Source organism: Callospermophilus lateralis, chromosome 10 (assembly GCF_048772815.1).
Source record: "Callospermophilus lateralis isolate mCalLat2 chromosome 10, mCalLat2.hap1, whole genome shotgun sequence".
Classification (NCBI taxonomy): Eukaryota; Metazoa; Chordata; class Mammalia; order Rodentia; family Sciuridae; genus Callospermophilus; species Callospermophilus lateralis.
The window spans coordinates 45,611,436-45,625,788 of NC_135314.1; the positions used below are offsets into that span (position 1 = coordinate 45,611,436).

At 38.5% G+C, this 14,353-nt stretch overlaps 1 protein-coding gene across 11 annotated transcripts in view; it reads left to right on the forward strand.

Annotated features, from left to right (window-relative positions):
- The window catches only part of Tprg1 (tumor protein p63 regulated 1), a 207,995-nt gene that overhangs the window by 180,894 nt on the left and 12,748 nt on the right, over positions 1–14,353 (forward strand). For all 11 annotated transcript variants that reach the window (XM_076867499.2, XM_076867493.2, XM_076867491.2 and 8 more), the window contains one exon: positions 13,311–13,464. In XM_076867499.2, the coding sequence (XP_076723614.1) occupies positions 13,311–13,464 (154 nt within the window). The remainder of the gene's footprint in view (positions 1–13,310; positions 13,465–14,353) is intronic.

Sequence of the window (14,353 nt, forward strand, 5' to 3'; positions counted from 1 at the left end):
AACTCTAGGCAAGAGGGCAGCATGGTATGTTACTAGCACAGACTATATTGTTGGCAGCTTGTTGGCTAAGTTAGCAGGTGTGCCCCTCCAGGAGGAAGAAGGAGTTGTTATGGCCTATCACACAATATGGGGATAACTGTTGGAGTAGTTTTCCTTGCTTAGCCATACAGCTGGAAACTAGAAGATGTTCAGAAGAGGGAACATGCTGGCAAAGGAATTTTGACCTTGTCAATTGAGGAATGGTTGAAGAAACTAGGTGTTCATTGCAGTTGTTGCTTTTAAAATTATATAAATAAATAAATTATATATGTGTGTGTATATATATATATATATATATATGTATGCATGTGTTTACATATGTACACATACATACATACATACATATACATACACACATATATATAGAGAGAGAGAGAGAGAGAGAAAGGCAGAGAGAAATTCCTCCAAAAAGTTGTATCACTATAAACCTTTGAATAATCTTCACATGTAATTTTGTAATGTCTGTTTTCTTAATGCAAACTAATTTGTTTCAGAACTTTTATGTGTGATAATTCTGTTATGGTAAGAAAATGTGAATTGCAGCTTTTGGATTTTGCCTTGAAAAACAGTTGACTGTTAGTATCCTCTTCTGCTTAGACTCCTGACTCACCATCAGGTAAAAACCATGGTGTAATCCACTGTTTAATCCAAACCCATACTGTGGGCCCATACCTTATGCAGCCTTTTGATTCTTGTCTAGCTGTGTGCATGCCCATAACATGAGGAGCTCTCAGGTCCAAAGGGATTGGATGACCTTGTGTCTGTGCTCTGTCTCTCAGAAACTTGTTCCTAGGTCCAGTGGCATCAGCATTACCCAGGAACTCAGAAGGATAGAATCCAGAAATCAGGCCCCACTCTCAAACAACTGAATCAGAATCTGTGTTTCAATAAGGTCTCTAATAATTCAAATTCACCCTGAAATTTACCATGTATTTTTTTTAGACCATGTTCTATTTGCCTGATACCTAACATTCCCTGTCCAAATGGCTGTACATCTGCTTTTAAGGCTTGTGTGGGCTCTTCAATGGTTCTGTCCTTCCAAGAAAATATCTTGCTGCCAAAGGACAAATACTTGGGCTTGAGGGGTGACCAAGAGTTGATCATTTGGATAATGAACTTGTAGATGGAATGTGGAAACATGGACTGATTGTTTTTTACCCATGTATGTAAAACCTGACACAAGGAGGGACAGATGCTAGAGTTGGGGGAACAAAGGGAGAATCCCAGCTCTCCATCTGTACTGTTGTACTGAACCTGGGCGGAAATGCAAAGTCTGTGGTCAATGGTTAAATAATAACAAAATCATTCATACAAGTCTGTATGTATGCAAAGCAATGCCACAGCAATGTGAAGATAACTGGAAAGCCTTGAGTAAAACTTTGCTCATTTACTCATTTAAGCAAATATACACAGTGAAATGTAGGTGAATTATTTCTACTTCAAGAAATGTCTCAAATTCATTGATTTTGTACAGAGCTTAGTATTTCTTGCCATTTTTCTTCCTCTTAACCCCACAGGTTTCTGAATTGATGGGTTTTAGAACAAAGCTAGCAGGAGAACAAGAAAAAATTATGAAATTCCTTTTTTTTCTCATTTACCTTTCCGAGTTTTGCTAAGGGAGTACTTTAACCTCATGAAGAGAGATTCCAGACACTTTACATGGTCCTACATGGGACTATAAATAGGCAGATGAGAAAATAGGACTAGGGTAGGATCTCCTACGTCATGTATTAATGTAAGTACTGGCACTTAATTCAAATCTGCATTTTCTAAACTCTATGACTTCTTTGATTACACCGAAGTACATCCTAATTAACAGATTTCTTTGTCGCCAGAGTTTTATCTGGCATAGGTGAACGTAACCATTCTGGTCAGGGATAGAGGAGGCCATTGGTCATCAATTTATGCTAAACAATTAAAATAGCTGAGCATATGGCTTTTGTTGACCATGACCAAGTGAGAAAATGTTAATTGTAGACTACATCTGTGTGTGAAAGTTAGAGATGGGCATTTTTGCTTTGTCCACATAGCTCATTGTGTGAAATACCATGAACAAACTGAAAAGGAAAAATAAATAGGCATGTTACATGTAATTTCTTGAAACTTGTTCCATTTCAAATTCCTCCAAAGTAGAAAAAGCAAAAATGGTCTCAGTCTCAGGAGCATGACCCACAGGGACCTGGGAGGAGAGACCTGGGTTCCTGATTGGTCAGCCAGAGAGCCCTCTGCACCTTCTCCTGTCCTAAGAAGCCCCAGCCCTTTCTCCAGGGGTATGCAGAGTTGGACCAGAAGCCTGCAGCACCCTGTCTCTCCAGTTACCCCTTTATGTATTCTAGACCATCTACTCTCAATATCCCTTGAGAGGAAATGGAAAAGATGAAATTCAGAAAAATGTTTCTCTCAGAACAGACAAATAGCAACAACCAAAAACACCTAGATACTCTGTACATGTTGAAACTTGGATATTTGGGGTGTTTAAAAGTAACTTCCTTTTAAGAGGGGAGCTGAAGACTTACACAAACTCATGTGATTCACCAAATGTCCCAATTTATAATAGAGGGAGTTGCCTCAAAATATTTCCTTTATTATGTGGCATTTTTCTGTAAACCTTGCAAGAGTTGTCCTCTCCCCTCTCCACCTGGAAAATTCTTGGCACAGAATTCAGTACAGACATGGCGTGAAATGGTGGCAAAATGCACTCAAAGCAGGGACATAGACTGCTTGTTCTGTAAAGGTGCAGCCTCTTCTGTCCTGGGTGTATCTCTATAAACTCACTTTATGTACACATCACCCTTGATGATGGCTTTCTCCCATCCTCCTTAAACAAACAGAAAACATCTTACAAGCCCCTTTTAAAACATGAAATTCACAAATATAAACTAAAGAAAGACAAAAGCAGCATCAACCAGATTTCTCTGGTCTGAGGAAGGAGCACTGGTTTGTTTTTTTGTTTGTTTGTTTGTTTTGTTTTTTTTTTAAGAGAGTGAGAGAGAGAGAGAGAGAGAGAGAGAGAATTTTTTGATATTTATTTTTTAGTTATTGGCGGACACAACATCTTTGTTTGTACGTGGTGCTGAGAATCGAACCCGGGCCGCACGCATGCCAGGCGAGCGCGCTACCACTTGAGCCACATCCCCAGCTCAGGAGCACTGTTTTTGGTTTTTGTTTTAAGAGTGAAAAGCATGGTTCTACTCATTTCAAAGCTATTTTGAGCACATATTACAAGATGGATGGTTGTGGGGACAATGGGCATGATTTTGACACAGACTCTATTCCTAAATAGTTCATAGTTTATTTGGTGATAGAACAGGTAGACAGCATAATTGAATGAAATTTTCACATGAGTTGTAAGACAGGTTGTAAGACAGCAAGTTGGACTGTTTGGTTAGATTTCTGAGGTGTTGTTGGATATTGGGAATGAGTGGTAGAACTGTACTGAAAAGGTCTTAAAAATCAGGCTGACAAAATATTCCTAAATCTTATACACAACTGGAAGCCTCTGAGTTGGTTGAATTGGTTCTGTGGAAAAAGGCAGAGGGTAGATTGGTTCAGGTGGAGAGAGATGGCAAATGAAAATGGGAGCTCCTCACCCACCAACTTTTCATGAGGAAATGAACGACTGTATGATACAGATGCTTCTTTTCTTCATTGTCTTGTACAGCCATAGGATACATTATTAGGAGATGCAGAATCAGAGAAGCCAAAATTCGAGTGCCACGTCAGCCAGTTTCTACTTGATGGCTTTGGCCCTCAGTTTCCTCATCAGTAAAATAAAGATTCTAAATCTACCTTATAAGTTTATGGTAAAAACTAGAGATGAATGTAGAGCTCTTATTATATTGATTGGCACTTGTTGACCTTTGCTCTTATGTTCATCTCTTGTATCTTAAGTATGCAGACACTTATTTCCATGTGAAAACAATAGCTGCCCCTTACAAAAGATTTTTAAAAGAAAATAAGTCCCACTATTGTCATATAGTTAAGAAACAAAAATAAATAAAAAAAAGAAAAAGAAAAAAAATCCCATTGTCGTCTCAATAGTGCTAATTTTCGAGTATGTTTATTTCAATCTTTTTATATGATTCCTCCTCAGGTTCAGTGCCAAGGTAATAAACCATAAGGGAGGCAGCTTTAATGCTGTGCTTCTTCATATTTTACTTTTGATGTTGCCAGATTTGCTCTGCTGTTTTTAAGAAGAAGAACTGGAGCTGGATGAGATAAGTTCTGTGTCTTTGCATCTGACCTTTCTCTTCCATCACTGCAAAAACAGTCCTAATCCAGACCTGTGCTCTGAGCATTGTTAAGAGGAGGCAACCTCTGCCAGCAAAGACACTAAATATCCCTTTTGTTAACCAACCCTCAGTTCTCCTGAGCACTTAGTCACACCTTGCAAATCAACCTCAGGACTCAGGAGTAGGAGGCTAGGTAGGAGTTTTATCTTCAAATCAGATATATCTAGGTGTACATCTCAACCTTCACTAGCTCTGTGTCTTTACACATTTTACACATCTTTTCTGATTTTTCAGGTAATAATTTTATAAGGAATAATACAATAATGGGTGATGAAATATTTTGTGTGCTGTAAGTTATAGTCTAACTAGCAAATATTGAATATCTACCATTTACAAGGTGCTGTTAGAAAACTTTACATTTTTAATTATATTAAGCCCTCATAGTATATTTTTGAGAAAGGTAGCACTATTTCCACTTAACAGTTTTGGAAACCCACTAATTTACTTCAGTGAGCCACCACCCCAAATCTGTTAAAGATGAAGTTTACACTTAATGTTTTCTGTTCCTCCCATGACCACAACTACCACTCAAGCTCTGATTTTTTTTCTCTCTCTCCTTCTAAAAATTGTTTTGGTTTACATTTTCACTTCCACAATGGTATGCATCAGGAAGATAACAGCTAGCAAGATTCACTCCACTATTGACTTTGGACCCAGGTAAGGCACATGGCGTAACCTTGTGTGCCACTCACCTCTGTGCCAAGTGCCTCTCCATTCTGTAGTTTTGAGTCTGGTAGTCAGACAAATTTCTAATTAAACCACTCCACACTTATTCCCCAGTGGCTCCTCACCAGTGTCTCTATTAGGATTAAGTTGCTCTAGAACCCTCACTGACATGTTCAATCACCCTCTGCCCCAGCCTCCACCATTCTGTATAGCCTTTTTCTGAACTGTTTCCCTCTACCCTGCTTGTTCAAAAGTAGTCCAGCTGGAAGTCAATATAATCATCATAAAAATAAAAATACAAATCATAGCACATAATTGTATAAAATTCTTCTTATATGGATCTTTATTCTCATTACTTCCTATGTCCTCATTTTACTTCCTGCTATGTTTTCAATCACCTTTTATCAATTATCCAATTCTTCCTATCCATCAACCCCCAGAAGAGAACATCTATTTTATAGAGCCTGTTCTGAACTTCTTGAAGACTTATTATCTTTCAAGATTCTTTCAGGATAGTTGGCACAAAGCAGAAGACCAGAAAACACATTAAATGAATGAAGACTCTATCACAGAGTCAATGATCAGGGGTTGTTCCTATTTCCAAGTTCTCATCACATTATTTTCCAGAGCAATTTCTCTGAGTTTTATGAAGAAATGTTCTCAGAGACTTGCTTAAAATGTTGCCATTTGGAGTAACTATGAAATATTGTAGGAGTTACACCCACACTTTGTATGGAATCCGACAATGCCAGTGCCTGGGGAGTATAACTCTAATAATGACAAAATTTCATGTCAAGTGGAAAGAAGGTTACAATTTTTTGTTTCATTCTGACAAGCATGGATGCTAACTGGGCCATTTAGGTGCTTGAGTAAAAGGGCATGGAGTTTTGATTTTTTTTCTCCTTAGTCCAAAAGTTATCATAAACTTCATTGAATTTGCTTTCCATTTAAATTACATCAGAGAAATCCAATATTTTCCTAGAAAATGGATGCATTTCCCTAGAAGATGAGCTAAAAAGAGGCTATTTTAAATTATCTTACCATGACCCTAATAATAATGCATTCCCAGGTTCCCAGTCAATAGAAGTGTAGAAAACAGAAATTAGAACAGCAGCTGGAGTCAGGAATGTTGATAGCAGCAAGAAATAGCAACTTGATGTCTAAGAGATAGCTGACATATAAGGTTATTAACTTGGCAGTCAAGGATCTTTTAGAGTGTCGGGCAAATCATCATATGTAACAGTTCTTTCTTTTATAGAAAGAATCACTGGAGCACAGGAAGATATTATAAAGGTATTAAATAGTGACCAAGGTAACTCTCTAGGTTTTAGTCTCTGTATTGATGAAATTAAGGGGTCAAGAACATGCAACATAAATGCTGAATAATAAATTTTTTCTAGGTCTGAACATCTGAGGTTTGTAATGGCTTTTATTAAGTAATAAAAAACTAGCTATTTTTAGTATAATCTATTTAAGGAAATAATTATATAAATTTTAGAATGATGTCCTTTCAAATAATCCATTCATTCCAGCTCTGGGCTGGGAACAAACTTCTGGGTGTTATTTCAAGTGAAACCCAAAGATTACCAATCTTGTGACCTGACAGATTTGAATTATTAAATATTAGATTTTTGTTGAGTTACAGTTTCCTTTAGAGACTATCTAATCTGTTGTTTCCACTATTTTATAAAAAGGCAAATGGGATCCAGAAAGTACCTAGGTCTAAGTCAAAATAAAGTTATTACAGTTAAATACAAGTACTATAGAGTTTAAGTTAGGATATGTGCTAGGATTAGACCAGTTTATATTGACTGCCAAAATAAAGATCTTACTATCATAACATGTAACATACCAAAAATGTGGAATATGGAAGTCAAATTCATATATGCATCCTACTACTGTGAGCCCTGAAATCTTGGGTTTAAACTTTGGTGTGGGCCTCCAACTTTCCCTCAGCTATGAAGATGAGCTACCTCTGGGACAAGCTCATCCCAAGTTTCCCAAGCAGATAAACATTTCTGTTGAGGACTTTGTTCCTGGTAGATAGCCCTTATTTAGTCTCTGCCCTTTTTGTAAGCATTCACCCTCATTTTCTCTGACATCTGCTTTTGATTTAACCCCTTTAGGACTTTCCCCCCAATAGCTTAATTTTATTTCTTCTGCTCAATAGCCCTCTGAAGATTTCTCATATTCATTAAGTTGTACTTTGGGTTTTTGTTTAACTGGTCTAACACAGATTATCCTAGAAATTATTCTGATCTGTCTGCATAGATTTACTGGGGTCAAAAAAAAAGGAACTTGGAGATGCTCTGGTTTTACCTACCTGATGTTACAGACTCCTGGAAAGAAATAAAGGGTTCAAATCACCCAGCAAGTTAGTGCAGACCCAGCCTTTGAACTCCCACTGATGGTTTTTAGCACAACACCAGAGTGCGCTGAAATCTCTCCTGTGGACACTGCTGATCCATTTTGCTTTGTCACTTACTTCCTCCTCAAGTAATATAACCCACAGAATTTCTTGGTTACCTGTGCCAGTAAATGGTTAATCTCAAGAGCCCAAGGCTCTGGAAACTTCTGGGAGGGAGCCAGGTGAGCAAAGAGAGTAGATAAAGGCAGCACCTGCCCATAGGTTTGGAACCGCCTGGGGACACTGAGAGAATGTAAACACATTCTGCAAATCTTATTGTCTGACTCTGTGCCAGCCTCTTTTGGGTTCTTGTCATGGAAAATATTTCCTCTGAGGTCATTCAATGAGCCAAGGAGCACTGAATACCCTCCAGGGTGCCAACTCTGTCCCAGCTTTTGTCCAGATTAAACAAGCAAGGGACTAACATTTCAGGGGGCCCTGAAGACTCACCTTTCAACAATACAGGCTGTGAGGCAGGGAAAAAGGAGACCTTAAGAACATACCTCCTGCTGCACTGAACTGCTCTCCCCTCACGGCCCACCCTCCTCCTCCCGAAGGCCTCCCTCTGTTTGCTCACCCAGACTTACAAGCACACGCCCTGCGTTTAGAGTAAGAGTTAATGTCTGTGCTTCCTCATAAATCTCAGTTTGGTGCCTCCAGCTATGTTTTTAAATCTGTGGTGCAGCTTTGAGATTTGAGATGAGTAGAAAGGAGGGGCCGCTGACGGAGGTAATCATGGAAACTGACATTTCTCATTCTGGGGAGCAAGGCCTCCTCGTTCTGTTCTGCTAACTGGTAGTTTAATGGCCTAGCAGAGAATCTTTGAAGGCCAGGATAGAAGAAGAGTGGGGAGTCAAAGGAAAAAGCTGGCTGGCTATGTCATCCTACTCAAATGGATTCCTGGCTTCTCTCTCAAGGAAGAAGAATGCAAGGAATGAGCAAATTAACCTGGACTGGTAACTGGCTGGCATATTTTCTAGGTCAGCTAAAAATGATTCCAAGGAGAGGAGTCCTTCCTGACAGAAATAATTTCTTATCTAACAAAGCTTGTTACTGAATAAACTTTTCCCTCCATTCAACTTGGAGCTGCTTTTTGTGGTGTTCAACCACATTTATTCTTCATGCTTGGGTCCTTTGACACTTGCGTGACTCCTTCCTTTGGTGTGAACCTCAGGTTCTCAGTATGCCATTGTGTTTTTGGTGTGGAAGACAAACCTTCTATGGGTTTGCTGGGACGATTTAAAGTTCTTTTTTTTTTTTTTTTTTGCTTAGGCCTTCTACCCCACCAACAGCTGTGCTTTAGAATTCTGAGTCTGAGTCACTGAGAGGAACATGTAATTAGCATGATTTAAGGAAGAGCTGTGATCTTTGAAAACTCTGCCCCTTGGAGTGTGTATATATGAACATAGAATTGGAAACTGGCCTCTGAGGGAACTTCCAACTCAGTCTAGGATTCTAATAATCTCTGATTATTACAAGCCTTCTTCTACCAAGTCTTTATGGATGGTTCTACTTCTGTCTCTTTCCAGCATTGAAGTTTACCAGAAATGAAGACTGTATTGCCCTCCTTACTTCCACCAGTGTGGGAATGCAGGCCAGATACAGCTGGTTCCCTTGAGGATTCAAAGTGGTAGAAATAAAACTAAATTGTAAGGGGTGATCTTTTACTTCTGTAATGAGGTTGGCAGGTTTCTATCTATACCTGTTTGAGTCTTGGAAGGAAATGATAGCCATAGGATTATGGCTTCTATGATTTAGATGCTGAGCCTCTTCATTTTTCTACCCACAATAATTCCATGAACACAGAATGTTCTGTGTAAAGGGTGGACTGAAGACAGAGAATTTGGGAATGTTTTAGGGATCCTCTTCTGGGATAATTTAAAAATTATTTTTAGCCCATTCGAATGCTATTTAAGAAACCATATTCATCTGGTCTGAAGAAGGCAACTACAGGACTGGCTTAAGTTATCCAAATGAGAGTCAATCAGAACGATTTAAGTTTAGGAAATCATATACATCAAAATGTTACTGGGAAACAGAGGTTGAACACAAAAGAAATATCCTGAGACCCAGAGTTAGATGGAAGCAGCAGGGTAGATAGCTCTGTTCAACATAAAACACCCAATACTCCCTCTGTGCTATACACTAGATGCACTCTTCTGACTTTAGCAGTGTTGGGTGGTTGTGGTGTTTCCTTTTTCCCCTTTTTATTCTGTTTCACTAGCAGTTCTTCATTTGATCTGATTAAGTCTTGTCATATTCTTTATCTTATTTTATGTCTTCCAACTTTGCTCAAGAAAATTGTGATCTGGGTGAAATAAAATTAAAAAATGCAAATTTTTAAATAGTTCATAGTAGATATTTAAGTACACAGTGAGCATTTAATACTTGTTAGTTGGATATTGCCCTGTAGCATATGACATTTTTATCATTCATCATCCTCTTGTTCTAAAATTGTTGTTACCTAAAGATCAGAAAGGTGGTATAAAAATGCCCAAAGATATAGAGCTGGTGGAAAACCCAGTTGACTCCCATAGTAAGATTTTAGGAAGAGTGCACCAATTCTTTCATTGCTTAATAATTGGGTGTTGGCATTCCTGTCTTGGGACTGTACCCCCACTTCAATTAACCCTTGTAGCAGGTCAGTGAGAAAGGCTCACACTTCTTACAATCATGGCAGAAATTGATTGTTATTCTGCACTTCACTGCCAGTCCTACCTTATTTTCCTATAATCTCATAATTGCTAATATTGAGTGTCTATAGAAATCTATGGCTTGAGACAAAGACTTTCTGATATCTAGCTAGGATCCCTAGACAAGGTTTTTGCCCATAAACAATGGCAGGCTCCTTTTTAATTTTAACTTTTGTCTACTGGAAAGAAGGTTGTTTTGTGTAGTAGCATGATCTTAAATCTTAACTCTGAATGTACTTTGTGTGCCCCAGAATGGTATCAGGAGCCCTGAACCTTGCCTCAGGAGACCAGGGCTCTCTTCTGCTCATCCCTCTTCTGTCATGATGCTTTGGGAAAGTCCTGGAACTGAGTCTCAGTTTTCCCATCTACAGAGAGAAGGCATGGAGCTATGAATTCCAAGAGCCCTTCTAGCTGTGACCTTTTAGTTTACAAACTTTAAACTGTTATCCCATCCCTGCGTTCATGATTGATTAATGCCTTTACGTGTTTATAAAATATTGTGGTAAGTCTTAAAATTCCCTAGGAGTGATACAACATTACTCAGTGTGACTTCTGCAGCACAGGATTATTCTGCTATAGAGGGTTTACTTCTCTAAACTAAAAAAGCCATGACCCAGAGACCCCTTCTGGATGCTATATGTCCTTGGAAGTGAATGCTGGTAGCATTGTAACTATAGCTATTGACATCACTTACACAGTTACTGAGGTCATGGAATGTGACATTCTAAAGACTCTCTAAAGAAGAGAACTGGTAGCCATATTACTTCTCCATATAAGGAAATATATTCCAAAGTTTCAGAAAAAAGAAGTGATTTAAATTCAAAGTCAGAAAGGGAAATGTGATTTACCCATGATCACATGGAATTTCAAAACCATGACTGTAACACAGAACTATTAGAGATCCTGCTCATTGCACTTTTTAACTTCATTTTACCAGCTCATGTGACATATCATGTAAACACAAAGTTACTATTTCATGAAGCATTTCAGGTCATAAAAAGCATCTCTAGTCTCCACAATTCCCATAGGTCATATGACAGGAGAGAAGATGATAATAGATTTTAAATAGGCCTGTGATACTATAGGGCTAGGTATGCCCCATACATTTTGCATTTGGAGAGAATACTTAGTTTTAGGTTTATCTTTTCAACTTTTTTCCTCTGGAGCTTAGGAAAGAAGTTTACTTGAACTTCTACATTTAAGAGTATACTATATCTCTGAAAAAGATCACTGCCATGGTCAAATTGATTGGTTATTCAGAAGTAACCAAAGCTCAAACTTCATTTAGTGTTTCCCTAAGGTAAAGGAAAGTCATGGGTACTTATTAGAGAAGCTATCTTGGCAGGTTTTCATCCCCTTTGGATAAAAGAAAAATTGCACCCAATACATAAATTGACATATGAAGCAGTAAATAATTCCATTATGCAAGTTGTTTTAATGGATTCAAGCCAGAAAGTTCCATTAACCAGCATGATTAGAATATTCATGGAGGGCCAGGAGGGGGTGGTGCCTGCCTGTAATCCCAGCAGCTCCAGGGGTGGGAGATTGGGGGGTAGGGGGGTTGGGGTGGGCTGAGACAGGAGGATCAAGAGTTCAAAGCCAGCCTCCGCAACAGTGAGGCACAAAGCAACTCAGTGAGACCCTGTCTCTAAATAAAATACAAAATAGGGCTGGGGATGTGGCTCAGTGGTTGAGTGCCCCTGAGTTCAATCTCTGGTACCCCAAAAAGAAAAAAAGAATATTCATGGAGGTCAGTGTTTATTGCCAAGCCAGGAAAAGAAAAGAGTGAAGGAAAGTGCCAGGCTGGGGCAAATGATAAATGCCAGTACTGTCTCTGAGAAGGTGAGGGCTTAGAAAGGGAACTTTAGAGGCATGCACAATATTTTTTGCTTTTTTTCCTTTTTCTTATTTTTTTCCTTCTTTGGCAAAATGTTAACTACATAAAACTGTACATGTTGGTTTTCAAATTCAATTACCAAAACTGTGAGAACTGGGCGGTAGATTGTGCTGGGCTCTTTTCTTTCTTTCCTTTTGTAGGAAGCAGCTCAGGGATCCACCACCTGGGGAGGCTGAGGTGATAGGTATTTGTGTGAGGTTGTGTTTGTGCACACCTCTACAGGGATAAACATTCAGAAACTACAAGAGCATTCCCAAAGGAATCCTTCCTTAATACAGGAAGTGACAGCTTTGTGAAGGCATAGCAATTAAGCTCCAGGTTTTCATCTAGAAATCCCAAGGCTTTAATTTCTAGAAGAAACCAGACCTCTGTAATGTTTTATAGGGCTGCTTAGAGTTAGAGGCAACTTAGTTGAAGCTGGTTGAATGCAAGGCACCTGAGCTTGGCTTAACCTCCAGGCATTTCTTTGCATTCAGAGATGTTTAAACCCACAATCATTAAATTCCTATGGGCACATCCAAAAGAATAGGCCATAGAAATGAGAATTTTGTTAACCAACATGGGCATACTCTTCTGCCATGATTTTACTATTCCAAAGCTGACTTTCTCTTGGTCTGCACTTGGATTTATCCAATGACCAGAACTAGTCTATGCCAGACAGTGGTTTCTTCCCACATACTATTGACCAGGACTGTGAATTTATTGAGAGGGGCAGGCATGATCTCCCTACAAACATTAACATGTCCTTTGCCACATTTTCACTGGATGGAATGTGTGCAGAAAATGGAGGGCCAGGAGAAACAGAAGCTGAAACCACTGAATTGAGAAACTGGGCATTTTCAACTGCTCATCCCTTATGTCCTACCAACTGGGAAGTCCCATTTCCTTCCCACTTTTTAATTATGTTTACTGCTTTAAGGAAACCACCATTGTTGTAAAGTCACCCTGACTGTTCTTGTCCCCGTCCCATCCCATTTACTTGATACCCTTTCTCTCTCTCCTTCTTAATTGTTGCTATCAGAATGTTAGTGTGAGTTTAACACCCATACTTCCAGCTTTGGTCACTGTCATGAGCACCAGACTTCCATTTTCATGTTGAATTCTCAACAACAAACTCACCATGTTTGAAAATAATTTTATTCTTTTCTTATTACCTTCTAAATTACTTAGAATAATTGAACTAGATGGGAGGTAAGTCACTAATCTCAGCAGCAGTAGAAAAACCAAGTGAAATATTACTTTTCCTTCCCAAACTTGTTTTTGGTTGTTTTAATCTGATAGAAATGACTAACCTAATGGAAAACACTTTCTTTTAGGAGACCTGGAGAGGGTCTTAGGATCTACTGGGGGAGTCCAGAGGAGCAGTCCCTGTTGTCCCGCTGGAACCCATGGTCCACTGAAGTTCCTTATGCTACGTTCACTGAACACCCTATGAAATACACCAGTGAGAAGTTTCTCGAAATTTGCAAGGTAGGAAGCAGCTGGGCCATCACTCTTAGATTAGTTGTGTTGGCAAAGCAATGTGTTTCTATGATATGTACCATTTTTTTATTCTGCACCAGAAGACAAAAGGATACAAACTTGGGACTATAGAAACAAAACCTTTAATAGATTTATAGAACAACTGTATATCTATAGCACAGCTATTTTACTTATGTAAACATATTATATTAACTATACTTGGTACTTCCCCCTTGCTAATTTCTTTTAGTGTAACATTATTTAAAAATTGCAAAATGATTGCATTTATTGTCAGCAGGATTCATACAGCTTTCTCTATATAACCAAATCTTAATTATTTTATTCTGGGAAGAAGTCTGGACTAGTGTAAAGTGTGGTTAGTCAGAGTTGGCTCTCTGGTCATGTTTAACTAAATCACTTATCTCTTAGGAATTTGGTAGCCTCCTCTCCAAAATGGATATGATAAATGCTTCTCTATCACTGAATATCACTGGACCATTGTAAGTTTAGTTGGGGGTAATTTGTGCATCCATGTTCCATAAAGTATAAAGCAATTATGATTTTTAAAAAATTCATCAGTAGCAGGAACAGTCCCTTATACTTCTCTCATTTTCCTCAGGTATTTTAAGTGCTGGGACACTAAGTAATCAGAAAGAACAGATGGAGCTGAAAATTCAGTGAAAAGACCAAGTGATTTATTTTCAGCAAATCAAACATATATATTCCTATGCTTGTAGGCCTAGAAATTCTTATTTTTTCTGTCCTTTTCACATTTACCTTTATATTCACTTCAGAATATTAAACTTATTTGATATAAATTAAAAAGTTGGCAATCTGCATGTAAATTTCTTCTGTGGTTGGATGCCATATATTACATTTTTTGCATTATTCAAGCAAG